General features: G+C 46.3%; 2 protein-coding genes across 4 annotated transcripts in view; one reads left to right on the plus strand and one right to left on the minus strand.

The window, feature by feature from the left end:
- CAMKK2 (calcium/calmodulin dependent protein kinase kinase 2) lies at positions 1–22,609 on the plus strand. Its single transcript, XM_087942556.1, has 16 exons — positions 1–168; positions 7,268–7,828; positions 10,206–10,253; positions 10,480–10,533; positions 10,880–10,931; positions 11,883–12,016; positions 12,295–12,331; positions 13,767–13,788; positions 15,069–15,157; positions 15,398–15,597; positions 16,229–16,282; positions 16,867–16,940; positions 17,716–17,803; positions 18,063–18,191; positions 19,123–19,229; positions 19,859–22,609. The coding sequence occupies exons 2-16, from the start codon at positions 7,433–7,435 to the stop codon at positions 19,935–19,937; spliced, it is 1,563 nt and encodes a 520-aa protein (XP_087798682.1). The 5' UTR covers positions 1–168; positions 7,268–7,432; the 3' UTR covers positions 19,938–22,609.
- The window catches only part of P2RX4 (purinergic receptor P2X 4), a 9,867-nt gene continuing 5,328 nt past the window's right edge, over positions 22,215–26,753 (minus strand). Inside the window, exons 6-12 of one of the 3 annotated variants that reach the window (XM_087942553.1) lie at positions 26,418–26,498; positions 25,701–25,842; positions 25,339–25,475; positions 24,691–24,784; positions 23,732–23,797; positions 23,542–23,637; positions 22,215–23,055 (exon numbers count right to left, since the gene is read on the minus strand). In XM_087942553.1, coding sequence (XP_087798679.1) covers positions 22,996–23,055; positions 23,542–23,637; positions 23,732–23,797; positions 24,691–24,784; positions 25,339–25,475; positions 25,701–25,842; positions 26,418–26,498 — 676 coding nt within the window. In that variant the 3' untranslated portion in view covers positions 22,215–22,995. Of the gene's footprint in view, positions 23,059–23,541; positions 23,638–23,731; positions 23,798–24,690; positions 24,785–25,338; positions 25,476–25,700; positions 25,843–26,417; positions 26,499–26,753 lie in introns of all 3 variants that reach the window. The other 2 variants (XM_087942552.1, XM_087942554.1) reach the window with 2 other exon arrangements.

Raw genomic sequence — 26,753 nt, forward strand, 5'->3', positions numbered from 1 at the left:
ACTTTCTAGACAGGAAAAGCTGCGGGCGCAGCCAATCGGGGTGCAGCTGCCAGCATCTGGGGCGTCTGGCTGGCCGTTGTCGTGCAATGGAGACCTTCCCAGACAGGCTGCGGGGACCGCCAGGGCTGTAGCTGCCTCTCTCCGCCGGCCAGTTGGAGCCACAGGCAGGTAGGCTGCGTTGGTGGTGGTGGAGGAGGAGGAGGAGGAGGAGGAGGGAGGGTGAGCGTGGGATTGGGGGCATCTTTCCTTCCCCTGCCTTACTTTCTATCCCAGGGTGGGAGGGGGTTGAAAGGGAGGGGTGCAGCCCCTAGATATCTGGGGAGAAGGGGGGGGCAGAGATGCTTTTGGTGCTCGCCTCCCACCCGAAACATCTGGACCTCTTGGAGAAAGGGGAGCAAGCGCCTGGTTAGTGCTGGAGAGGCTTTCGGAGGGAATCCCCCTTGCAGCTAACATCTGTCTGGGGGGACCAGGAAGGGCCACGCAGAGCTAGAAGGGGAATCTGCCAGAGGAAGGGATCCACTGGGAGGAGGATACTCCCGCTTTGAGGAGAATAAAACCCAGCCCTGTCCAATGCTACCTATTTCTCTCCCCCTCCCTCCCCTCTCCCTCTCCCTTGCTCCCCCTCTCTCCCTCCCTCTCCTCTCCCTCTTCCTCTCTCTCCCTCGCTCCGTCTCTCTCCCTCTCTCTCCGTCTCTCTCCCTCGTTCCCCCCTCTCTCCCTCCCTCTCCCTCCCTCTTCCCTCTCTCTCCCTCGCTCCGTCTCTCTCTCCTCTCTCTCCGTCTCTCTCCCTCTCCCTCCCCCCTCTCTCTCCCCTCTCTCTCCCTCTCCCTCCCTCTCCTCTCTCTCTCCCTCGCTCCATCTCTCTCTCCCCTCTCTCCATCTCTCTCCTCTCCCTCCCTCCTCTCTTCCCTCTCTCTCCCTCCTCCTTCCTCTCTCTCTCTCTCCTCTCCCTCCCTCCCTCTCTCTCCTTTCTCCCTCGCTCCTCTCTCTCCTCTCTCCTCTCTCTCCCTCCTTCTCCCCTCTCTCCCTCTCCCTCCTTCCCCTCTCTCTCCCCTCCCTCTCTCTCCCTCTTCTCTCTCTCTCTCGCTCCTCTCTCCTCTCTCTCCTCTCTCTCTCATCTCTCCCCTCTCCCTCTCCCTCCCTCTCCTCTCTCTCCCTCCCTCCATCTCTCTCTCTTCCTCTCCCTCCCTTGCCCTCTCCTCTCTCTCTCTCCTCTCTCCCTCTCCTCTTCCCTCTCTCCCTTCTCTCTCCTCTCTCTCTCTCTCCATCTCTCTCTCTCTCCTCTCCCTCTCTCCCTCTCTCTCCCTCTCTCTCCCTCCCTCTTCCTCTCTCTCCCTCGCTCCATCTCCCTCTCTCTCCATCTCTCTCCTCTCCCTCCCTCCCTCGCTCCCCCTCTCTCTCCCTCCCTCTCCCTCCCTCTTCCTCTCTCTCTCTCTCTGTCTCTCTCCCTCTCCCTCCCTCTCCCTCATTCCCTCTCCCTCTCTCTTTTCTCCCCTCCCTCCCTCTCCCTCCCTCTCCCTCTCTTTTGTTTGCCTGCAGAAAGAGGGGGAGGAAGGATGTCCCCACGTCCTTCTCTGGGTCTCGAAGGACAGCCGTTGTCCTTTTTTCTTCTTCTTCTTCTTCTCTCTCTCTTTCCAAGTTTGAAAGGGGTTGAACTGTTGGGTACGTGCAGAGCACTGAGGGCACAGCCGGTCAGGAGGGAACCGAGCGGAGGAAGCCCCCTCTCTGGGGCACGGGGCCCGATCTGCTTGTCTTGTCGGTGCAGAGGGGAAGCCTAGCTGGAGTGCTAGGAAGGACGGAGAATTTACAGCGGGCGCTCCGGAGGGCGGTTGAAACCCACGATTTATTGGCGGCCCGATGGGGAGGAGAAGCGTTCGTTCTGGTCTCATTCAGTTAAAACTTGCCTGTCCTGAATGACCTGGGCAGGGCTAGGACCTGTCCAGGTATCTCAGAAGGAAGAAGAATCCAAGGTTTGTTTTAATCTTCGGCAGACAAGTGCGGAGCTGACAAGAGTTTTGGTTGGGCGCGTCTTGAGGTTGACCAATGGCGCACAACTCTTTGCAAACTCTTTAAAGCAGCGTTTGTCAACCTTGGTGGCTTGAAGAGGGTGGAACTCAGCTCCCAGAATTCCCCAGCCAGCTATGCTGGCTGGGGAATTCTGGGAGCTGAGTTCCACCCCTCTTCAAGCCACCAAGGTTGACAAATGATGATTTAGAACGCGTATCTCTAACCTGGTTTTGCACTGTAACGTGGTTTTTGCCCAGAAATTGGGGCCAGAAATTTAAAACAAGCCAGCCAGCTCCTGTCCTCCTGCCCTCCCCATCAGCTAGCACTAGCCTGGTGCACCGAAGGGGACGCGATGTGTACCTGTGTGACAATCACACACCCAGACGGTACGGCACAGCTCTCTCACGTCCCCGCCGGACGCCTGAGCGTTCTTAACCTCAGCCGGAAGGAGCGTGCCGAATCTGGGGAAAAAACCGAAGTGCCCATCGAGGCAAATTGTTTATAGAGTGGGGGGTGCTCTTATTTCCTCTCCTATCTGGCTTTGGTGGGTGCAAATCTCTGTGCAAATGGGAATCTGCTCCTGTCTTGTTAGGGTGCAAGAAACGATTTAAATAATAATAATAATCATAATCATAGAGTGGAAGTTAATTTTGTGTTTGTTGAGGAAGCGTCTGGCTTTTGTCAACCGGTGCCTCCGGCTCAGAAACCTTCCTCCTCTTCACAAGGGCACAAAATTCAGAAATAAACCTCCTTCTTCTCTTTGGACTCGCTCCTTAAGTTCTGGCTTTCTTTTTAGGAGCCAAAGCTGCTGCTGCTGTTGTCATTGTTGCTGTTATTTTCGAGCAGCCTTGAGGCTTTTTTTCCTGATAGGCAAAAAATGTACCTTCTGTGCAGTTCTACGTACATACACGCCTCCGGTTCAGGTCCTTGAGAGCCACACAGTGTGGCTGGTGTGTGTGTGGGGGGGGGCGGGCTTTGGAGCAACCGGGCTCTTTCTGAATTCTCCAGAACAAGATTGGATCCTGCAGCAGGCATGAAAAGTTCCAGAAGCTGGAATTTGGGATGGATAAATGGGAGAAGCAACAAGAGGCAGGGAGGGAGGGAGGGAAGGGAAAGGAGGGAGGGAGGGAGGGAGGGAGGAGGGAGGGAAGGAAGGAAGGAAGGAAGGAAGGAAGGAAGGAAGGAAGGAAGGAAGAGAAGGGGAAAGGACAGGAAGGAAGTGGAAGGAGGAAGGAAGGAAGGGGAAGGGGAAAGGGACAGGAAAGAAGGAAGGAGAAAGGGAAAGGAACGAAGGAAGGAAAGGAAGGAAGGAAGGAAGGAAGGAAGGAAAGGAAGGAAGGAAGGGAAGAGAAGGGAAAGGGACAGGAAGGAAGTGGAAGGAGGGAAGGAAGGAAGGGAAGGGGAAAGGACAGGAAAGAAGGAAGGAAAGGAGGAAGGAAGGAAGGAAGGAAGGAAGGAAGGAAGGAAGGAAGGAAGGGGAAGAGAAGGGAAAGGGACAGGAAGGAAGTGGAAGGAGGGAAGGAAGGAAGGAGAAGGGGAAAGGGACAGGAAAGAAGGAAAGGGAAAGGAGGGAGGGAGGAGGAAGGAAGGAAGGAAGGAAGGAAGGAAGGAAGGAAGGAAGGAGAAGAGAAGGGAAAGGGACAGGAAGGAAGTGGAAGGAGGGAAGGAAGGAAGGGGAAGGGGAAAGGGACAGGAAAGAAGGAAAGGGAAAGGAGGGAGGGAAGGAGAGAAGGAAGGAAGGAAGGGGAAGGGGAAGAGAAGGGGAAAGGGAAAGCAGGAAGGAAGTAGATGGGAAAGGAAGGAAAGAAGATAGGGAGGGAGGGAGGAGATACAGTAAAAATGAGGAAGGAAGGAAATAGGGATGAGAGGGAGGGAGAAAGGAAGGAAAAAGAAAAGAAAGAAAAAGACACGTTTGCACAGATCCTCCTTGTGCTTTGCCTCCTTCCAAGTTGCTTCTCTTCTCTCTCTCTCTCTCTCTCTCTCTCTCTCTCTCTGTGTGTGTGTGTCCTTGTTCTCCTGTTTTATCTCCTGTCCCCCCTTTTTTTTTTTGCAAGCTGCAAAGTCTTATCTCTCCAGATTCCCACATTCCGTGGGCTGGCGAGAGAGGGAGCGCAGGGAGGGAGAAGGGAGCGCAGGGAAGCAAAGGCATGTGGCTTGGACAAGCGCGCCATGAGTTGAAGGCTGGGCCTTTTGTTTCCTTTCCCTTCGGTCTTCCCCCGCTTAGACTTCATTGTTGCAAGGACGTATGTTCTCCCCAAGCGTGTGGGCCTGAAAAGAGGAAGTCCTCCTGGAATTTAAGTTTCAGATTCTGTGTGGGCTTTGGAGACGAGCCGAAGGCTGAAACGTGGTTCCCACGGAAGCCTGTTGAGAAGGTAGTCGGATCAAGGTAGCAGGAGGAGGAGGAGGAGGACTTGGAAGCCACAGCTTGCTTGCAACTCAGAAGGACCAGTTCTGGCAGGTGTAGCTCAACCCTTAAAGACCCAGGAATCTTCTTCCACAGTGGTCAACGCTATTTGCACCTTCCCTGAAAGACCAGCCTCATCAGAGGCTGCCTTTCCTCCACCAGGTCTGCAGGGAAGGACGGACCTAGATGGGTTCAACCATCTTCCCTTTTGCATGCAGGTAGCCAGAAGGTGGGCCTACCAAACCAAAAGGCCACCGTCCAAGGCGACCTCCATGCAGCGGTTGCTTTCTCCAAAGGCCTCTGTTAAAGCAACGTTATCCGACTTTGGCCAACTTTAAGACGGGAGGACTTCCATCTCCCAGAATTCCCCACTTTTGACCAACAGTGGAACTCCCAAAGAGACCTCGGAAAGCTTTTTGAGGTCCTAGACCAGGAGGGTCTTCAAACTTGACAGCTTTAAGACTTGTGGACTTCCAACTCCCAGAATTCCTCCCCCAGTCATGTTAGCTTGGGAATTCTGGGAGTTGAAGTCCACAAGTCTTAAAGTTGCCAAGTTTGAAGACCCTTGTGATAGATGATAGATAGATTGATAGATAAATAGGTAGGTAGGTACGGAGAGAGAGAGATGATAGGTAGGTAGGTAGATAGGTAGATAGATTAGATAGATAGATAGATTAGATAGATAGATAGATAGATAGATAGATAGATAGATAGATAGATAGATAGATAGATAGATAGATAGATAGATAGATCAATCAGGGGTCTTCAAACTTGACAGCTTTAAGACTTGAACACTTCAACTCCCAGAATTCCTTCCCAGTCATGTTAGCTCGGGAATTCTGGGAGTTGAAGCCCACAAGTCTTAAACCTGCCAAGTTTGAAGGCCCTTGTCTAGACCTAGGATGAGATCCCCTGTTTCTCTAAGGCAGTGCTTCTTAACCTTGGCCATTGTAAGACGGGTGGACTTCAACTCCCAGAATTCCCCAGCCATCATGGGCGATGATGTTTAGAACCTATGGTTGATTCCATGAATAGTGGTTAAGCAACATGATTCGGCCCAATGGGTGCATTGTAAGACCTTCTTGGTTTCCTTAAGCTCACGTCTTAGTGCCATATCAACGGGCTGGATCACAATGGAAACAAACCACGGTTCATCAATATTCCATCAAGCCAGCCTGTCTTTTCTCCCCCAGTTTCTGATCTGTGACTGAATGTCATCCTTAATTCAGCCTGGATAAGTCTTTTCATTATGCTTCATTATCTCTGCTCTCATTCTCTCCGAATTGCTTTTAAGCATCTGCATAATGGCTTTGGGGAAATTTTAGAACTCTATAAGGAGAATAGAGAGAGCGTTATATAGTGGGGAGTTTTCAAGCTCATCCCAACTGTAAAAGGTAGCCGTCCGAGGCCATCGGTTCAGAGCCAAAGGCTGTTTTATAACCCAGCTTCTCTTTTTAATTTCAGATCATTTTCCTACAAGCATTTTTTTACCCACTCCTCTTCTGAATGTCTGAATAATTCCCAAGCCATCTTGCTAAACAGAGCACAGGGGGAAACCTCGTTTTCTTCCAGCTGTATCCTGAAAGTCTAAAATCCGTGGGAACCCCAGTCTCCTTCTGCCCAAACCTCAGGATCTCTCTGGCCTTCGATGCCTCTTAAACTTGATGTGCTCTGCCTGAGAACTGAGGCCCGAATACCCAGCGATAGTCTGCACAAGACGAAGAGATTTCTCTCTCTTTTTTAATTGTTGCATTAGAAATTGCATTTTTTTTTAAAAAAAAAGTTAAATAGGGGAGGTGAGTGGTAAATCTGTCAGTCCCCTGTTCTGGGTGAGGAGGAACAAGGTGGGTGTTTCAATGCACAGTTGTTTAGAAGGAATAAAAGAATTCTCGGCACCTGTCACTCACCTGCCCACATTGCTTTCCTCACTTATTATGAATTAACCCAATGGGTATTTCTCGTGAGGAGAGATTCAGAATTGCTTGGCCTGAGGGTGGAATTCAAACAAGCATTTTAAGGAGCGGTTCTAACTTTGAGGAGTCCTTTGCTTCCTCTTCAAAAGCGTTAAATTGCTCCTCGTGTGTTTCTAATTCCCGCTTATGGTTTCTCACAGCTTAGAGAGAAGCAAGAAATGAGTTTGTTTTATTTCACTTTTAAAATCTGCACGAGTAAAAAAGAAAAAAAAAGGACTGTCATCCTGAGGTATGCTTGACTGTAGCTTCTCACAGTTGCAATTCTGAAAATAGAGGAAGGCTCCTGGACTGAGCGGCATTTTCCTCTGTTTTTTTCCTGTGGGTTCAGCTCTCAGATCGGGGCTTCCCATAGAAGAGAATCTCAGGAACTCAGGGTTGAACTGTGGAATCCTGGGTGATCCCTGAGCTGGGTGGTTTTCTTGGAGACGTTTCATGACCCAACTAGGTCACATCATCAGTGTTAGAAGAGAGTTGGGTTTATGAGTGGGGAGGGGGAGGAGGAGGAGGAAGGAAGGAAGGACGGACTATGGGGTCCTTGGAGCTCTCTGAGCTTGGATGTTTTCTTGAAGACGTTTCATGACCCAACTGGGGAACATCATCACTGCCATTAACAAACTCTGATGATGTTCCCTAGTTGGGTCAGGAAACGTCTGCAAGCAAGCAACCAAGCTCAGAAAGACCCAAGAGTTGCACAGATCACGGGTTCATGTTGTAACCCCCATATCGGCTGGATAAATCCTTCGTTCTAAGCCACGATACACTTGATTCGTCTTATGTGAACCCGGGCATTACAGCTTCTGCCGGTTGTAGTTTTTGGCTTCGCCTGTTGTCCATCTCAACTTCACCTGCTTGGTCTTGTCTCTCCTTCGTCCTGATCCAGCAGCTCTCGCAGCACAGGCCTTCAGCTGGCCAGCCCATAATGCTCCCGTGTGCCTCCCATCTGGCCTGCCCCCGCAAAGCTCCTCCTCGGCCGTGACTCCCTTGGCCTCGCGCAAGAGGAGCCTTCCTGCTCGACAGAACTAAAAATGTGACCTCTTCAAGGAGCACCATGGAGTCCTTCGGGGTGGTTGCGGAGTACGACGCGCCTCCCAGTCCCACCCCAGGTCAGCTGGAGGGGCTGGGGGATGAGGAACCCATGGAGCCAGGAGAGGAGCAGAGCCTTCTCACCCCTGGAGACCTCGGAGAACCAGGCCCGGCTGACCCTTCAAGGACTTCCTCCAGGGACACCAGGGAACCTTGGATCAAAGTCAACCTTTCAAGTCGCAAGCTGTCCTTGCAGGAAAGGTCCCCCTCCGTCCAGTCCCCCAGCGGGAACATGGGGGTCAATGGCCGCTACATTTATCCTTCCCTTCCTTACTCCCCTGTCACCTCCCCACACTCCTCCCCGCGTCTGCCCCGGAGGCCCACCATCGAGTCCCACAGAGTGTCCATCACGGGGTTGCAGGTAAGAGAAGGAAACGGGAGCAGAGTTTGTTGCCGTGGTGGGATTCAAAAATGTTTACTACCGGTTCTGTGGGCGTGGCTTGGTGGCCGTGGTGTGGCGTGGTGTGGCTTGGTGGGCGTGGCGGGCGTGGTGTGGCTTGGTGGGCATGGCGTGGTGGGTGTGGTGTGGGCGTGCCTTGGTGGGCGTGGCAGGGGAAGGATATACTGCAAAGTCCCCCTTCCCTCCCCACCGCACTAACCTGCTTTCCAGCTCCGTTCTCCCGTGCAGGGCAACCAAAGGAGACCCACCTGATTAGCTAGGACTCGATGGGAGGCAGAGAATAGATGGGGTTGGCGGGGCCAGTCAGAGGTGGGATTGGCCGTTTCTTCAAACTACACAAAATTTCTGCTGCTGGTTCTCCAGAATCGGTCAGAACTGGCTGAATCCCACCTTTGGTTTGTTGACTCTGCTCATCGTTTTGAAAAGGAGAAGGAAAAGTGGTGGGGAATGAAAAAGAGGAAGGAGAAAGGAGAACAAAAGGGTGCAGAAATACAACATGGATGACAGAATTACGGAGAATTGTATGGCTATTTTTTTCCCAGTATATTGTTAAGAAATGGAACTGTTAAAAAAAAAAGTACGTTGAATTATTTTAACAATATGAGAAAAGATTTGAGGAAAAAAGAAAAGAAAAACCAATAATAATTGGAACTATTAGTACCGTTTTATAACCTTTTTGTCCTTTACAGCTCACTTTTTCTAAGATGGGCAGCTATATGGATGGATAGGTAGATAAGTAGATTGGTAGGTAGGTAGGCAGGCAGATAGAGCTAGATGATGGATGGATGGATGGATGGATGGATGGATGGATGGATAGATAGATAGATAGATAGATAGATAGATAGATAGATAATAAATAAAAGAGATAGACGATAGATAGATAGATAGATAGATAGATAGATAGATAGATAGATAGATAGATAGGATGATGGGTGGATTAAATGGAAGGAAGGAAAGAAGGAAGGGAAAGGAAAGGAAAGGAAAGGGGAAAGGAAAGGAAAGGAAAGAAAGAAAGAAAGAAAGAAAGAAAGAAAGAAAGAAAGAAAGAAAGAAAGAAAGAAAGAAAGAAAGAAAAAAAGAAAGAAAGAAAGAAAGAAAAGAAAAGGAAGTTGGTCCACACCTCTTAAAGCTGCCGAGGTTGGGAAACGTTGATTCCGAGACCTTGCAGGCAATGTATCTTCTGCCATTAAGGCTCCAGGTAGTGGTGAGTGGAGCCGCACCTTTGATCGTTGGCAGAATGAGTGCCTGAGGCTTTCTGGAGCACTTCCCTTCCAATTAAGCCCACTGCATTTTAAGCAAAGACCGGACGATCGAACGGTGCATTAGCTCCTCTACGTCAAAGCAGAAGAGTAGCGTCCAATGCATTTCTGGACTTGGGGCTATTTTTTTTTTCTTCTTCTCCCAGGATCCTTAAAACTGCAGAGTTGTTCCCAAAGGCTGAAGGGTCTGGGGGCTTGGAAACCCCTATTTCTCTTTCTGCCATTTTTTTTTGTTCTTGGTTCTTCCCAGCTATCAAAGGAGGAAACATATTGAGCAAATATATTCATTTTATGTTTATTTATTTACTGAGAACATTGACATAGTTGTCCATCTGTCGCAAATGACAGTTCTAAGATGTCCATCTGTCACAAATGACGATTCTAAGATGTCCAGATGTCCATCTGTCACAAATGACGGTTCTAAGATGTCCATCTGTCCATCTGTCCCAAATGACAGTTCTGAGATGTCCATCTTAGACATTAGACCACAACAGAGCCCGAAATTTACCTTGCTAAATTAGACATTTGTTCAGTGAGGTTTGGTCCTATTTGCGGCTTTTCTTCACCACAAGGGTTAAGGGGATCCCTGCAGCCGTTAAATTAACCACGCCGTTGCTAAGGCGAATCCAGTTTCTCCAACTCAGCAAACGCCTCGCTTAGCAACAGAAGCCTTGGGCTCCCTTGTGGTCGTAATTCGAGGGCGACCTGCAAGTCTAAACAAATATCAATATAAAAAATATAAATAATCAGGTTATAAGTGCACAAGTTAAAACATAGGCAGCTGAATGTCTTCCAAGTTGTTTTGAAGTCAAGGTTGGGAATAACAGTAGCCGGAGTCCTGGGCAATTCATCCCTGGCAGATGCTCCTCTGTTTATATGTGTGTGTGTGTGTGTACTCACACCCACACACCACATGTTGGTGGCTTCTATGGAAACAAGTAGCAGTAACTTAACTGTGCGAATGGAGGAGGTTTTATGATACCCAAGGGGGAGGAAGAGGAAGAATTATGGCTTAATGGCAGGTTGTTTTGCTATCGATGTTGGTCGTTCATTCTGCCCCTGTTTTTCATCTTTCTCAGGATTGTGTGCAGCTCAATCAATACACTCTGAAGGATGAAATTGGAAAGGTAATCGCGCACACACACACACATACACAAACACGTCCTTGCATAGCTGTTGCGTATTTGGGGTGGACACCGTCTGACCTTCTGCCTCTGTAAATAAACATACCAATAAAAAGAACTTGTCAATCATTCCAGCAACATTTAGGGAAACTCTTGTTTCCCTCCTGTTTTCTTCACCTACCGTTTGTGTGTGTGTGTGTGTGTGTGTGGTTTTGTTTTTTTTCCACAGGGCTCCTACGGTGTTGTGAAGCTGGCGTACAATGAAGATGACAACACTTACTATGTGAGTAAGCACTCATTAGCTGTCACGGATTGAGTCGGTTCAACCTAAGAAAAAAGAAGGAAGTTTTTGAACTAAAGGAAGGGGAGGGTGGAGTTAGGCGATGAGTTTCGGTAAGGGAGAATCCGCAATTTTTGCACAGCACTGGAATTTAATTTTATTTAATCCTGTGTGTCGGTTTTATTCCTAGAATAATTTGCAGTGCAGATCTAGAATACCCTAGAAAGAACAAGCAGTGTAGAACTCAAATTGAAAACCGTTTTGGAGCAACCAGCAATTAATTTTTGGGTTGCGTTGCAAAGTTGTTTTGTTCCCCAGCAACTCAACACAATCTCCTTGCCTCCTGCAGGCAATGAAAGTGCTTTCGAAGAAGAAGCTGATGAGACAAGCAGGCTTCCCACGTAAGTTGGGATGTGCAGATGGCGGTAAGGGGGTGAGGTAAGGGGGTGAGGGGAAGAAAGCAATTTGTTGGGATTGTCCCTGCTTTACCATACTCAATCCAAGCTTGTAAATGGCATGTGGGAATGGCCTTGGGAGGACACGTAGATAAGAGACAGCCTAGCCCTCAGCTACATAATGGTTGGAGAAAAGCTCAGAAGAGACTCTAGTTTCTCAGGCTGTAAAGGAGACGGGGGATGGGAGAATGGCACTTTCAGACTTGCACATTTCTGCTACTGTAAAGTAGAATTTGCTCCCCTGGTGGCCTTTCCTGCCTGGTCTACCTTCTAAGGCTGACCAAACCTGTCATGCCCCTGTTGGAATCTGACTCCGAGGGAGAGGAAGAACAGCCGACAGGGAATGGAAGTGTGGCTCTGGAGGTTGTGGAGGAAACTGAGGAAGGGCACAAGTCAGAGGAAGACCCAGGCCCATCCGCTCTTCAATCCTAGGGCATGCAGGGAGGAGAGGATAAGGGAGAAACGTGAATGGCGTGGTCTACGGGGAAGGAAGAGGCCCTGATCCCCTTCATGGGCTGCAGCTGTGAGGACTGTTTAAAAGGACAAACTGCGTATGGCCCAGTGGTGGAAGCAAAATGTGTTTTATTCTTGTCGGAGCTTATCTGTGTTTTGGCTTCCTCCCAACTGGGGCAGCTGCGTTGTCTGGTAGAAGTCTGCAATTAATCATCTACGTGCCTACTGTACTAATTCCTTCAGTGTGTTTTATGTTTAGTTTTTTATTTCGAATTTACTTTGGGTGCGGACTGCATTTACTCCCTCCGTAAACTGTTTTCTTTAAGAGTTTGATTTCCAGCTGAGGATAATTGGACATTGGGGCCAAGTTGGTTTTCCCCATCGGCACTGATCCCAGGTAGGGATGCCCCCCCCTTCTCATCACCTCCGTATCTTCTCCCTTAGGCCGGCCTCCTCCCCGGGGTGCAAAACTGCCCCTGGAAGGCTTCTGCCAACCCAGAGGACCCATTGAGCAGGTCTACCAAGAGATCGCCATCTTGAAGAAGCTGGACCACCCAAACATTGTCAAGCTGGTGGAGGTGAGGCTGACCTTGAAACCGGAGGCAGGGGGTGTTGTGTTTCCAGAATGTGTCTGTAGCGTTGGGGTATCACGTGCCAGTCCGGTGGCATTTCACAGGAGAAGTGGGTGAGCGGATAGGTTTCCATTCTGGACCCACTTCAACCACCAGAAAGATTGGCCAGAAGTTAATGAGAAGTTTCTTTTTCCAACGTTCAAATCTATGTTTACTAGGGGAATTTCATGGCATGGGTGTAGCTAAGATGCAGCATCCCGTTTTGTCTTCCTCATTGCTGGCAGGTACTGGATGACCCCACCGAAGATCACTTATACATGGGTAAGCCGTTGTATTCTGTCTTTCTTCTGATATCCTGAAAAGGGAGGGAATAGAGTTTCTTATGCCCCCAAAAGGTTGCATTCCTTCTGGCTTGTCTTCAACCTTGAAAGGGGCGAAGGATCTCAAGATTTAAGAAGGGTTATAGATCTTGTTTGCAACCCTTGTTGGTGCATTGCTCTAAATCGGAGTTTTCAAGCTTGGCCATTTAAAGACAGGTGGACTTCTTCCCTATTGAGGAATCTTCAAAAAAAAAATACGTAAAGAGCACAAAATACTTATTATTTATTACACATATTGATTGCTGCCAGGTCCTCCTTTGCCCAATGTTGGAAACAGCCACATACACCCCAGAGGAGCTGGTTATACAAAAAGTTATGAATTGTGCTGAAATGGATAAATTAACGCTTGAGTTTAAAAGATAAGGAAGCTTGAATATTTTATAAGGTATGGAAACAATGGTATAGCTGGATAGATCGGAGACAGATTAAGGATAGGTAATTATTAAATATAGATAGAATTAGAATATAATTATGTGCAAATTAACACCTGTAAATATTGCACAAATGATTGTTATATGATAAGCACCACAAATAGCTATTATTGAGTGATATATTTTTGTTTTTAATGTAATGTAAAGTTTATTTTAAAAAAATAAAATAAAGACAGGTGGACTTCATTTCCCAAAATTCCTATGCTGGCTGGGGAATTCTGGGAAATGAAGTCCACCTGGGAGATGAAGTCCACCTTGAGAAGCACTGCTCTAAATACTACGGTGGATCTGGAGAAGCAAAAAGGCAAAACTCATCTGGAATTCCTGCTTGGAGGGTACCAAAATTGAAACCCAGATTGTTGCGTTAACCTTGGTTTGAAAGGACAGGCTGTTTGCGGCACCGCCTTCCTTTATCCAGCCTAGCCGAGGATTCTGCGTGGATAAAAGAAAAGCAGCATTCGACACTCTGCAGGGCAGCCTCTCCAACACGCTTCCTACATCGGGGCCCCGTTCCAGATGGAAGCAAGACAAAAATAAGTGGCAAACGGCCCTTCCGTATTTCCATCCCTCCTCATGCCATCTGGTGTTTGTTGCGTGTTGCTGTTTCCCTAATTAAATTTGATTTTGGAGCCCAACACAATTCTTGGCTCAGGCAGCCAGGTGTGTATTTATTCCCTCCGGCCGCTCCTGTATTAGAAGTCAGGAGGGATTTGAACCCCTTCCTATAGGCCCACCCTGCCTATCTACTCCTTCCCCAACGATTGACTTGCTGACCAACTTGTCATGACTTTTAAGTAGATCAACCAGGGGCTGAATAGATCATAAGAACCGTGCCAAAGGGTTTGATTGACCCAGTCAACTATCTGTGATATTTTTCTTATGTAAATGTTTCTCCTTATAATTAATGGCCTGCCTCTTTTTTTTCTCTTTTTTTTTGCATTTCAGTGTTCGAACTGGTGAAAAAAGGGTAAGATGATTATTGTTTTCATCATTTTAAACTAATAGTGTACATGTTGCATTATAGAATAAGGGGAGAAATGTGTGATGGCCCAAAGGGGCGTGGCACAAAAGCAACAAAGTCACAAAAGTAGGTAGAGTCCCTTTAATTTCTCCAACTTGGCCCCCCAATGTCCAGTTATCATCGGCTGGAGAAAAAACTCTCCCAAGAACAGTTTTTAAAGGGAAGAAATTCAGTCCGAACCCAAAGTACATATAAATTATCAATAAAAGCCAACACAAACCACAACTGCAGCAATTAACGAGACAGGGCAGGATAAGGAATTGCAGACTTCAAAAGAGAATGACACACACACAGTTGGGAGGCTGCCAGAACCCAGATAAGACTTGACAAACAAAGATAATACACGTTTTGCTTCCAGCAAGGTGCTGTGCGCAAACAACCTTTATATCTTGTTTTCCCAGCTGCAGCTAATGAAGGGAATCAGGGCCTTTTTCTCCCCCATAACCCATGTTGCTCCCTTCTCCATTCCTCCCTGCGTGCCCTAGGATGAAGAGGGGGTGGGCCTGGGTCTTCCTCTGAATGCCCAGCTGGACTGTGCCCTTCCCCAGTTTCCTCCACAGCCACCGGAGCCACATTCCCACTCCCTATCAGCTGTTCAACCTCCCCCTCAGAATCAGATTCTAACAGGGACATGACAAAATGGTTGCCCTCAGCATTTTACTCCCTGTAGCAAGATTTTTCAATCTCTGTGACTTTAAGAACTGTGGACTTCCACTCCCAGAATTCCCTAACCATGGGGAATTCTGGGAACTGAAGTTTATACATCTTAATGGCTGGAGGATTCTAGGAGTTAAAATCCACACATTTTGTAGTTGCCGAGGTTGAAAAACACTGCCATGGATTTTCTCTTTTAAAAGCTCTTTATTTCCCTACGAGGACTACAATATGACTCACAATTTTTAGCAACAGCTGTCTCTGCTTGTTGGAGCCCTGAACTAACCACGTTTACTATGACTTGTAGAAACCACGACGGCCCACACTTTGCACCAGCCGTAAGGTGGTTTGTATATTTTTGGCTCGACGGGGTGAGCAAATCCATGCTTTACAATTGAATGCCATGCCAGCGTTGCCTGTTTAGCCAATTGTTTTGCTCCTGAGGAAATAAAAAACTGCAGGTACCAGGTGTTTATGGACTCAAGGAAAGGCTGCTACTCCCTAATTTAAAGTCTTGCTTCTCTTCCATCCAAACTGCCCCCCGATTCTGACGTTTATTTTTCCCTTTGCAGGCCAGTGATGGAAGTCCCCAACCTGAAACCTCTAAATGAAGACCAGGCACGATTCTATTTCCAAGACCTGATCAAAGGCATTGAATATTGTGAGTGTGTAGAAAAAAACCACACACACAGCTCAGCACCAAGCCAGACTTGAGTGTGGGAGCCTATTTTCTGTCCCAAGGCTGGGCTTTGGAAGATGGGAGGAGATGGCATCTTTTGAAACCACGAAGAGTAACCTTGTTCTGTGTAGCCTTTTGTTGTAATAAATAGGAACTGCTTGCTCCCTTGCAAACCAGACACCAGAAGAAGTTGAACATCTCACATGTAACGTTTCTCCACAGTACACTACCAAAAAATTATCCACCGGGATATTAAACCATCCAACCTTTTGGTGGGAGAGGACGGTCACATCAAAATTGCCGATTTTGGCGTGAGCAATGAATTCAAAGGATCGGACGCCCTCTTAACCAACACGGTGGGCACGCCAGCATTTATGGCCCCAGAAACGCTCTCTGAAACCAGAAAAATATTTTCAGGAAAGGTAAGCGGAGGGAAGGGCAAACAGCCTGCGTGTTCCCAACTTAGCGTGTTTTTCTAGCATTGGGTAGGCAACGAAAAGGTTTTTAGAACTGGATTATAAATCAAGATGACATGGTCTCCAAACCTGGCCTAAAACAAACCAACGTCAATCTGCGATTTTTGGCTGAGGGTGTTTTGTGTAAATCCTAACAATAGTTAAAGTTTGGTTAAAACAAACCTTAAAGTAGCACAATAGGTGAGCCTAGCCATGATTTAAGGTGAGTCGGCGGCTTGGGGATTTGTGTCCGTGCCTCAACTATGAAGCTGTCTGATCTTAGGATCAACTTAAGGCAGATCTCTAAATCTTATGGCAGATCCCCTATCTCCCTGTAGAACTGGTTTTATAGGTCAGTATAATAATAATTTATGCCAGCCTTGGGAAGTGAGTGGAATAGAGACATTGCTGTATAAAGAGGCCAAATATCATCCAGTTCATAGTAGTATAAATGATGATAATGCAAACAGCAAGCATTTTTAAAAGCTAATGTTCTCTCTCTCTCTCCCCCCCCTCCCCCATTTTCTCCTCCCCTTCTCTCCCCCTTTCTCCCTCTCTGTCTCTACCCCTCCCTCCCTCCCTTCCTTCCTTCTCCAAGGCTTTAGATGTCTGGGCAATGGGAATCACACTGTACTGTTTTGTCTTCGGACAGGTAATCAAACCTCATTTTCTATCTCTTCGCCAGTTTTTCCGTTGGTCTAATGCCAGGCCAAAGAAAGCATCCAGTTTACAGAATCCAAGCCTCTTAATAATGGAAATTAAGTCAGGCAGAAATGGGTGTCTCTCTCAATTGTGGTTTTCTCTATTTTCCCATTCCTTTGAGTTGCCCAATTCCTCTGCGAGGCTGAAATTCCTTTAGAAGAAAATGCGCTAAAACTCGAATGTGTTTCCGCGTACAATTCTGCAAGCAGGCAAGATTGCAGAACGTGTAGCTTTTAATCTAGTTTTGTTAACTCCATGAAAATACACTTCTTTTTTTTTTTAGTTTGTTGTGATTAATACGCCTTTTTTTTATGGAGCAAGGCAGCTCCCTCACCACAACTGATCAATACACCCCAGGAATGTGGTGTTCAACCCTTTTGTAGGTGACCCAGTTGTGGCTCAGGTTGTCGTAGAACTGTTGTTGTCACACCCACGCAGTGCGATTCGAAGGGGAACCCAGCCCCTTTCTCCTCTATCCTTCCACAAACTGTGCCAGCCCATAATATCTCCCTGGGATATTCTTATCCTTCCCAGTGTCCTTTTATGGATGAGCGGATCCTCAGTCTGCACAGCAAAATCAAGAGCCAAACGCTGGAATTTCCGGACCAGTAAGTAAGAATCCTGCAACCTGCTGCAGAATCAAGGGGTGACCAAGGCGATCCCCGATTTGCAAAGGGCCCTTTGAACTCTGGAAAGGGCCCCTTCCACGCTCAACAGGGAGGAGGGGGGTGTATGGCTGGATCCCACGTTGAATAGATGCATTGATGCTTTTAGAGGCATTACAAATTCTCAGCACCACTGGGAGGAACTGTATCAGCTCTGATCCGGGGAAGGAAGGCCGTGTTTCTGATCACAATCACAATTCAAGTTATTGACCCTGACCTCCTTTGAGGGGCAAGCAGAAATAAATTCATCTCTCTCTCTCTCTCTCTCTCTCTCTCTCTCTCTCTCTCTCTCCCTCCTCTCTCCCTCTCTCCCTCCTCTCTCTCTCTCTCCCTCCTCCCTCTCTCTCTCTCTCCCTCTCTCTCCTCTCTCTCCTCTCTCCCTCTCTCTCTCTCTCCTCTCCCTCCTCTCTCTCTCTCTCTCTCCTCTCTCTCCCTCTCTCTCCCTCTCCTCTCTCTCTCCTCCTCTCTCTCCCTCCCTCTCTCCTCTCTCTCTCTCCTCTCCCTCTCCCTCTCCCTCTCTCTCCCTCTCTCTCTCTCCCTCTCTCTCCTCTTTCCTCTCTCTCCCTCTCTCTCCCTCTCTCTCTCCCTCTCTCTCTCTCTCCCTCTCTCTCCTCCTCCTCCCTCCTCTCTCTCTCTCTCTCTCTCTCTCTCTCTCTCTCTCTCTCTCTCTCTCCTCTCTCCCTCTCCTCTCTCTCTCTCTCTCTCTTTCTCATCCAAGACCAGACATTTCTGACGAACTGAAGGATCTAATAACCCAGATGCTGGATAAAAAACCCGAATTCAGGATCACCATCCCAGAAATTAAGGTAACTTCATGGCCAGCCTCCATTTCCTGAAAACAGTAGAGACTAAATGTAGTGGAGATGGGAAGTTTTGATATGTGCCAAAGCGCCATACTCCTTAGGGTGGTATTTTTTTCCCCTCTTTTTTTCCTTTTTAACTTCATTTCATTGCCTCACTTTTCTGTATCTATATTCGTTCGTCTTTACAATCGGCTTTTCTGAAACGAGCTGCTAACGCTTGTCTCTCCCTCCCTCCCTCCCCCCACCTTATCCGTGCCCCCAGCTGCATCTGTGGGTCACCAAGAATGGCACCGAACCGCTGCCCACCGAAGATGAAAATTGCACGCTCATCGAGGTGACGGAAGAAGAGGTGGAGAATTCGATCAAGCACATCCCCAGCTTAGCCACCGTGGTGAGTGGGCTTCGAATATCCCATCCCGCAGTTGGCGCACCGCCAGCCTTTGTGGAGTGTCGATCCGACGTCTTTCAAATCATCTCCAATTTCGGTAATGGCTTTTGCCATGAAACCATTATTGGTCTCTGCGGAGAGCCGGAGGGCTGACTTAAGAGCTTCAAATGGGAATAATGGACTCAGCTGGCCGAATTCTAGATTTACCCTGTGCAAGAGATTGATGAAGGCTGCCTAGTTGTTTTCAAGAGTGTGGTTCATTTAGTGACCGTTCCAAGTTACAACGTCATAGCAACCATCATAAACAGGACCCAGCTGCCAAGCTTCTGAATGTTGGTCACGTGACCACGGGGTGAAAAACAGTCGTTAAGTCAGTGCCATTGTAACTTGGAACAGTCACTAAATGAACAGTCCAGGACTATCTGTATACCCTGTTAATGCACAAAAGGGCTGTTGTGTGCAGAGAAGTGGATGCAACTTTTAAGAAAACCCTAAGCCAAGCCAAACTCCCCAATAATTCTGGATTTTACCTGCCGTTCTTTGACAGAGTTACCCACTGCCTAGTTTTTAATTTCACTGTAACGCAGTCTTCACCTTTCTTTTAAAATCGAGAGTCTTTTTCAGAAATACCTGTGCCATATTTATCCCTTCCCTTTGGGTCTATTTCTGGCTTGTTAAGATCCCTGAGACCAGGAGTTGGCTTCCCTCCTTGGGAAGTTTTTTCATCATAGGTGAAAGGCATTCACCTCTCTATCTTGGAAAGATCCTCTGAATTGATATATTTAATAATTACAATAAACACGAGAGATCTCCAAGGACCGTGGCAACAAAGGAGATGGATGGGAAAAAGAGAACCTGCTCGTTCCGTCATAATTGGGAAAGTTGTGATTTGAGGACGGCTTGACGTCAATGCGGAAATATCTTCTCTTCTCAGATCCTGGTAAAATCCATGATCAGGAAAAGATCTTTTGGGAATCCGTTTGAAGGGAGTAGAAGAGAAGAAAGAGGTCTGTCTGCACCAGACCGACAGACTTACTTGATGTAAGTGCATAGCTTCCCTCCCACCCTTCCATTTCTTCCTTCCTTTCTTCCCTCTCTCCCTTTTGTTCTTCCTTCCTTCCTCCGTCATTCTTTCCCTTTCATTCCTTCTTTCTGTCCTTTCTTCTCTTTCCTTCCATCCTTCCCTCTCCCTTTTGTCCTTCCTTCCTTCCTTCCTTCCTTCCTTCCTTCCTTCCTTCCTTCCTTCCTTCCTTCCTTCCTTCTCTTTCTTTCCTTCCTTCCTTCTATCTCTCCCTTTTGTCCTTCCTTCCCTTCCTTCCTTCCTTCCTCTCTCCCTTCCATTCCTTCCTTCCCTCTGTCCTTTCTTCCTTATTTCCTTCCATCCTTTCTTCTCTTCCTATTGTCCTTCCTCCTTCCCTTCCTTCCTTCCTTCCTTCCTTCCTTCCTTCCTTCCTTTTTTCTCCTTGAGATTGAACATCTCTTAAAACTTGAAAAAGTGGGGTTGGAGAAAATTCCCCCAGATTTTCCTTCCTACAGGGAGCAAGCCATCCAAATGAAATAAAATTTATCATCGCTCCCCCCTCCCCCCACCAAAGCATTACAATCTTTCCTTCCTTTGAGTTAAGGACAAAACTTTTTGGCTTTGACAATCTTTTGTCTTCCTTTCAAAGCAGAAAACAAAGCAGCGAAGAGGCTTTCCGTGCCACAAACGATCTGCCAAACGTCAGCGAAGACGAACTGCTTTCTTGAAGAAGAAGAAGAAAAAACACACCCCACCCTTTGCCCTTCCTGGAAAGGGGGCTCCAAGCAGGGTCTGCGAGAAGAGGGCATCCTGCAATGGGGCCGGCTTGCCTTCCACGACGTTGGTTCATTGTCTAAATACCGAATGTAAAGAGTTTTTGTGACAGCATGCTGTACAGATCCGAACCCATCCTCTCACCTTCCAGAAAGATCTCTGCTGTTGAAGGACAGGACTTGGGAACCGAGAAGGATGATCCTCTTCAGGGTGGCTGGTGCTCTGGGAAGTCTCATGCCGAATTTCCGGGGAGAAAATACAAAAGCAAAACAAAGAAACTCACCCAAAATGAAACCGAGTTTGGAAAGAAAAGCGACATCTACTCAGGCCGAACCCTTTGCAAAAACCACGGTCCGATTTAATTTTTTCTTTTTTTTAAATATATCAACGGGCGGCTAAACCACGGTGCTTTACTGCCAAACGAGGATCAAGAAAATGCTTGCTTTTGGGGAGGGGGGATTTCTTTTTTTAAAAAAAATAATTATTATTATTGCTATCCTTTTTATTGCATGGAAACCAAACCGATCTCACACTAAGGGGTTAGAGGGTATTTGCAGAACGCTTCATTTTTTTGTGAGCAGGCAATTGAGTTTTATTTTAAGAGCGAGTTTTGGAAGATTCTTGAGTTTTTCCTTCGTCGGGAGCGAAAAGACGGAAGGGACGTGCATCGCCAATTTGCATTTGAAGATGGTTTGCGTGGTTGCGTTGAAGCACAAATTGCCAATATGCGTTTGTTTGGTGCCGTGGTCTGTTTGGCTGGCAAAGCCCAGGCTCGTATTCACTGATCATAATTCTATACTTTATACCTGTGTGACTGTACAGCTACATTCCCAAAATTCAGGGTTTTATAAATGGTAGCCATCCGGTGCTTGCTGGCATGTTTTCATAGTCAAATAACTTTCAAGGATGGATGTAGAGATTCTGCGGTTTTTCCAAGACTCCCAAGGATTTAAACCAAAATCAGATTATTATTATTATTTTTTGCTGCTGAGCACTTTTACGATTCGCGTATAAAGAGTAGTTCTTTTATTTTCCTCCACACTTCAGCATTATGTATTCCAGTAGAGTCACAGCTCCTAAGTGAGGGAACTGTTGTTAAAACCAATTCATAGGGGATCTCGACATACTATGAACCTCACCCCTAATCTTTTTTCACAGATTAACCTCGCTCGGAAGTTATACGGCTCACTCAAGTCTTTGCATCTGCTTTTTAAAAAAGCAGCCAAGAATTAACGCATGGAAAGGCTGCTGTGGTTTTTTTTTTTTTTTTCATTTAAAAAAAAAAACATGTTTAAAAAAAAAGATAAAGTTTTCATTCCATTAAATAAGAAAAAGGAAAAAAAAAAACACGTGCATCAGAATATTTCTGGCAGGTTCCTTCTGTGCAAGCCAAGTCATTTGGAACATAGCATTGTTCTTATTCTAACCCCACGGGGTTGTGAGACAGTAACATTCATGGTTGTAAAAGCTAAATGAGAAGGGCAAATCGTAATGGCGGGGCTGTGTTATGTTTGCTGCTACCTGCAACAGTGGAAATACTGCCAGGAATAGTGTGAATTGTGGGCGAAGAAATGGTGAGAGTGGGGTTATGAAGAAGCATTGGATGGAGTAATTTTGATTTTTGTGTTTGCAGCGTGTCTGTAAAGCCGTTTGTGATGATGCTACTTTAAGAATCAGGAATGTTAAGTCTTTCAAGCCATTTTTTTTTATAAGGCTTGGCTACCTTTTGCTGCTGAAGAATCCCTGACAATTGCTATTTTTTATATCAGCAATGAATGCCTCAAGTTTCTACTAGATTACAGCCCTCCTAGCTTCCAGCTTCCTACTATGCATTCCACTTTCATGAGGTATCTGACCATAATGCATTTAACCTTTCTGGTAAATACAGATTTAAAAAGACTTTTTAAGGACTGCTTTCTGTATTCAGGCTAAAAAAGTAGAGAATTCAGAAGAGGCTGAAATTGTAGACCTACGTAAATTTGCTCAGAAGTTAGTCTCATGTTCAATAGACCTTCCCAGATCAATACTTATATCCTCTTTCTCTTTCTTTCTTTCCTTCCTTTCTTTTTCTCTTTCCTTCCTTCTTCCTTCGTTTCTTCCTGTCTGTCTGTCTCTCCTTCCTTCATTCTCCCTCACTCCCTCTTCCCACTCTCATTATGGGTGTATTTTTTTGACACTCTATTTTCAAACTCAACCATTCACTAACATGAAGGGAAAAAAAGCGATAGAAATCATATTTCCCAATGCCTTTTTTCTCCGGCAAAATAGATCCTTCTCATCGAAACTGCCTTACCCCTGTCTCCTAAAAGAGGGAAAGTACCATTCTCTTTTCAGTTATATATTAAATTTGCGTCGCTATAAACAGGGCAGTAGGAACATAGTAGTAGAAGCTGGAGAGGGAGAGGTTGACCCGTCAACAGGTCGCATTTATTTAATATCCTGGGGATCTTCAGGTTGGGATTACAGTCGGGCGGGAATTCTCAAGATCTGCTTCATTTCAAAAATGGAGACTGCAAATTGCACCAAGTGGCTCTTTTTAAAAGGGTGACCATGGAAGACAAGTGTCTAAACAAGTGATACCTTTCCACCTTTTCCAAATGAAGAGGGGCGCGATACGTAACAAAGGGGAGCCCATCAGAAACGGGCAATTCTAGAAATATTAAAGAAGTTGTCTTGGTCCCAACACCTCGCCCTGCACCCCATCTGTGCATGAACTGGACGGTGGGAAAGGCACATAGAAGATCCGATGCAAAATTATCTTGGACTACTCGAAGCTTGGCAGGGCCTGCACCCAAAAAGCGTTGAAGGTTTTTCAGGAGGACGTTGCTTTCCTCGGGCGAATCTCGAGGTTGATCCAGGAGGCCGCCAAGAGAAGTAAAGCTGGACAGAGCCCAGGAGGGACGGGGGAAAATCACAGATCCGCTCTTTCCCAAGGAGAAAATCCAGGTCCAACTTGCCGATGAAAGACCTCCCTCGGCTGGGTGAAATGAGCAGGATCTGTTTGAAGAAGAATCACCGCGTTGTGGAGTCGTCTTGAACATCTGTCTGGGATGCGTACGACGGATGGTCTCCCTGCTAAAACAAAGGCAGCTTTTAGGATGGGAGAAACCAATGTGTCCAAACGTAGCTGGCTGGGGAATTCTGGGAGTTGAAGTCCACAAGTCTTAAAGTTACCACACTTGGACACCCCAGAATTAAGACTGACATTTTCCTCCCAAATTGACAGATTAGTAATTAATAGAAAATGGATCAATCCGAGAAAACAGTTTAGCTTCTTTGTTTAACAAGATTCCTGGATTCATTCAACACTGATTCCCTCTCTCTCTCTCTCTCTCTCTCTCTCTCTCTCTCTCACACACACACACACACACATACATTATAATTCTTGGGCAATCTGGAGAGACCACAAGCAATCCCACTGACAAGTCTGCAATTAACTTTCTCTACTTCTGAAGGCCAAAGCTAACACCCATAAATAGGAGAATATCGTTTTTAATTTAGTGGCTTGGGTACAAAGGGCAAAAACCATATAAAACCAAAGGGAAGTGGCAAGCTTACCAGTTCGTAATTTCCCACGAATTTGTATTTCTTCTCTCTGTAGTAGTATCTTTTCTCCATAAAATACAGGATAATGATATCACAGAGGATGGTGGTCTAGATGAGGTTTCAAGGAATTCATTTTGAGAAATGAAATCTTCCAAAGACCAGGAACATTTTTAAAAATTGCTCTAGAAAAAGAGTTTCTTACCACGCCAAATAGGGCGAAGCCAGATCCAATGTTGATCATAGTAGGGATGATATCAAACTTCCCAGCCTGAGACATATGAATAGAAGCAAAATATTACATCTCCTTAAGAACGCTGCAGAGACTGTCTGTATACTATTTTCAACTCATACAATGAACTAAAGCTGTAGTCTGGCTTGTTGCCATGTGTGACTTTATTGATGGTTTATGTGTCATGATTAATGGCTTAGAGCAGGGGTCAGCAACCTTTTGGACCTCAGGGACCACCAAACTCATAATTTTAAATCCTGGGGACCACTAATATGAATTTTGACTGACAGTGGCTTGCTGATATTGGTGGGAGAGATCGATCTGATTTAACCTCTTTTTCTCCCTCTCTCTCTCCTTCTGTCTCTCTCATACACACACACATACACACACACACACACACAGGCAGGAGTGGGATTCAAATTTCTTAACAACCCGTTCTTGGGCATGGCCTAAATTTGTGGGTGTGGCTTGGTGGTCATGTGACTGGCTGGACATGGCTTGTATGTAAATATTATAAATATTTATGTAAATATTTTTTTATATAAAAAAGAGCAACTTTTACCCAAAATTAGGCAAAGCAGGCAGGCAGATTGAGTTACTCACAGAATCACAGATTCACTTAGAGATTTATGTGTCTGCCATCGGCTACCTGAGTCTGCACTGAACAATAGAACCTTCAGTCCTAAGGGAGGTTTGGCTCTGCTTTTAAGCAGAGTCGAAAATCTAAAGACTAGCTGTGCTCCCGTGCAGACTGGATTGCTTTGGGAGGTGCTCGGGGGGTGACATTTCTCTGCGGACCACCCAAATTTTCTCGCGGACCACCGGTGGGCCATGGCCCTCCAGTTGGCAACCATTGGCTTAGAGCAACATTTCTCAACTGAAACCACTTTCCAAGAGTTACAAAACATCATACAATTTCCAAAAAAACTTACCTCGCCAAATACCATAATGTCAAAGCGTATGCCATAAGCCTTGATGAGTGTCCGATACTCAATATTGGGAGGGATCCGGTAGTATTTTGCAAACCTAAACCAGAGAAAATAAGTAAAATTCAATCCAATGATTATGATACCATCACAGCAACATTTCTATGCTAGAAATATGCCCCCCCCCCCACAAAAAAATAAAATATATTTTAAATCTCACTACCTTCCTAAGATTGATGGGCCATTCACGTATAGAACACAAGAACTTCACAGTTATTACAAAATAATATCCTTCTCAGTAAAAGTTTAGTCAATTATAGGTCACTTGCTACATTCATACAAAATCAAAATACCACTTCAAGTAGTTTCTCCCAGCTAAAACAAACTCGTAAATATATTTTACACATTATCTAGCAGTAGCACCTTCAACGACTTCGGCATATAGCTGTAAAAATAACCAGGGGGAAATCATAAAAATAAAAACACAAAACAAAATACAGTTAAAAATCATGTCAGATATGAAATTCTCCAGAGTTTAAAAGCATCTGCATTTGGTGCAAAAATGAAATGAGCCTCTGGAGCCATCAAGTCACCCAGTTCCAGCTGTGATGTCCCATCACCAACTTCCAGCTTTGTCTGTTCGAACGGCCTTACCTAAAGTTGTATCCTGGGGAAATGGAATGAGCAGAATCCTTCTGGTCAATTCGTCGAAAGGAATACTTCGGCACACAGCGAGAAGCCGACCTGTCTAAGTTGCAGTCCCATCGGATCTGCAGGCCCATCACACCACCCTGCAAAAGGACATAATCAAAGAGGCGCAAAGGCTACTACCACCCTTGACCGGCACCTGTCCGATGCAGCTGATCGCTCCAAATTTCAAAGGATTTTGGTGGGTCAGCTCTGAATTCCCTTCAATACGTCAAGCCATTAAGTGCTGCCTTTGGCAGAAAGCGAGGAAAACCCAAGTCAAATGAAACTGCTCTTCCTTTCCAGGCCCAATGCATTTTTAGACCCACCTCAATGGCCATCTCTTGGAAGTTCTGACCAGCAGCTTCAACTATGTCCCCGAGGCGAAAAATCGGGCAAAAGGGATCAGTTTTGATGTTGTATTTACAGTCCTTGAGGTAGGTTTGATTGATGATGGGAAGAATGTTTCTCCTATAAGAGAAGAGGTTTATGGGTTTATGCACCCCAAAGGAGTCCATGTTCAGGTGCTAAGCAACCCTCAAATAGGTCTATCATCGCTATGTATATGTTGTGCTTTCTCACTGGTTCAACTGTCTTTTCATCAAAATGGTGCCGGTGTTTCACGGAGCCATTTTGCATAACCCACCTAGCCCCCTGGCAGCTAAAAAGACCAAAGGAGTATACCAAATTAGACCTCAGAGAAGCATACTATCAAGTCTGCATCAGAAACACGGAGCGGGAGAAAACAGTGCATTCCTTAAGTGCCTAGATAATCACCCTGGCAGCCCAAAGTTGTCGGAGCGCAAGATTATTACTGGAGAGCATGATCGATGACTCTTGGCTATGGATGTGTCCCATTGGAGAATATACACCCAGGGGGTGGGGGGAAGACCAGGGTCAAGGGGGAAATGAATGATGTATTTTAGTATCGGCTGGCTGTCAGGACTCCAGCAATGGGGGTGGATTTGTTGGAGTCCTGATACTCCCTAAATTTCTCCCCCTAGCCCCAACTCTAACCAAAAGAGATTTTTAAAAAATACACATACTTTGTAAAGTTGAACTTTGGGTACCAGATACTGTTCTTCACAAGGAGGGTAAAGTTCTCAGCATTCCGCAAAAAAGCTGGCCTGGCAGCAATTGAGCAAAAGAGAGGGAGATGAAAGAAAAAGTATTTGTGAAAAAAATCCGATTTCATTATAGCCAACGTTTTAATTCTTACCCATCGCCATAAAACACCTTGATTTCAAACCCAACATCACCCTTTCAAAAAGAACTTTGAGATCCAATGAGATGTGAGGGCAGGGTTTGCTAAACACTAAACCAAGATCTGTTTTAGTTCAGTTTTCTTGGACAAGCCACAATTAATCTTGCAAAATAGCACC

The sequence above is a fragment of the Notechis scutatus genome, chromosome 13 (assembly GCF_049901735.1).
Source record: "Notechis scutatus isolate UNSWTSFEM ecotype Mainland chromosome 13, rNotScu1.2, whole genome shotgun sequence".
Taxonomy (NCBI): Eukaryota; Metazoa; Chordata; class Lepidosauria; order Squamata; family Elapidae; genus Notechis; species Notechis scutatus.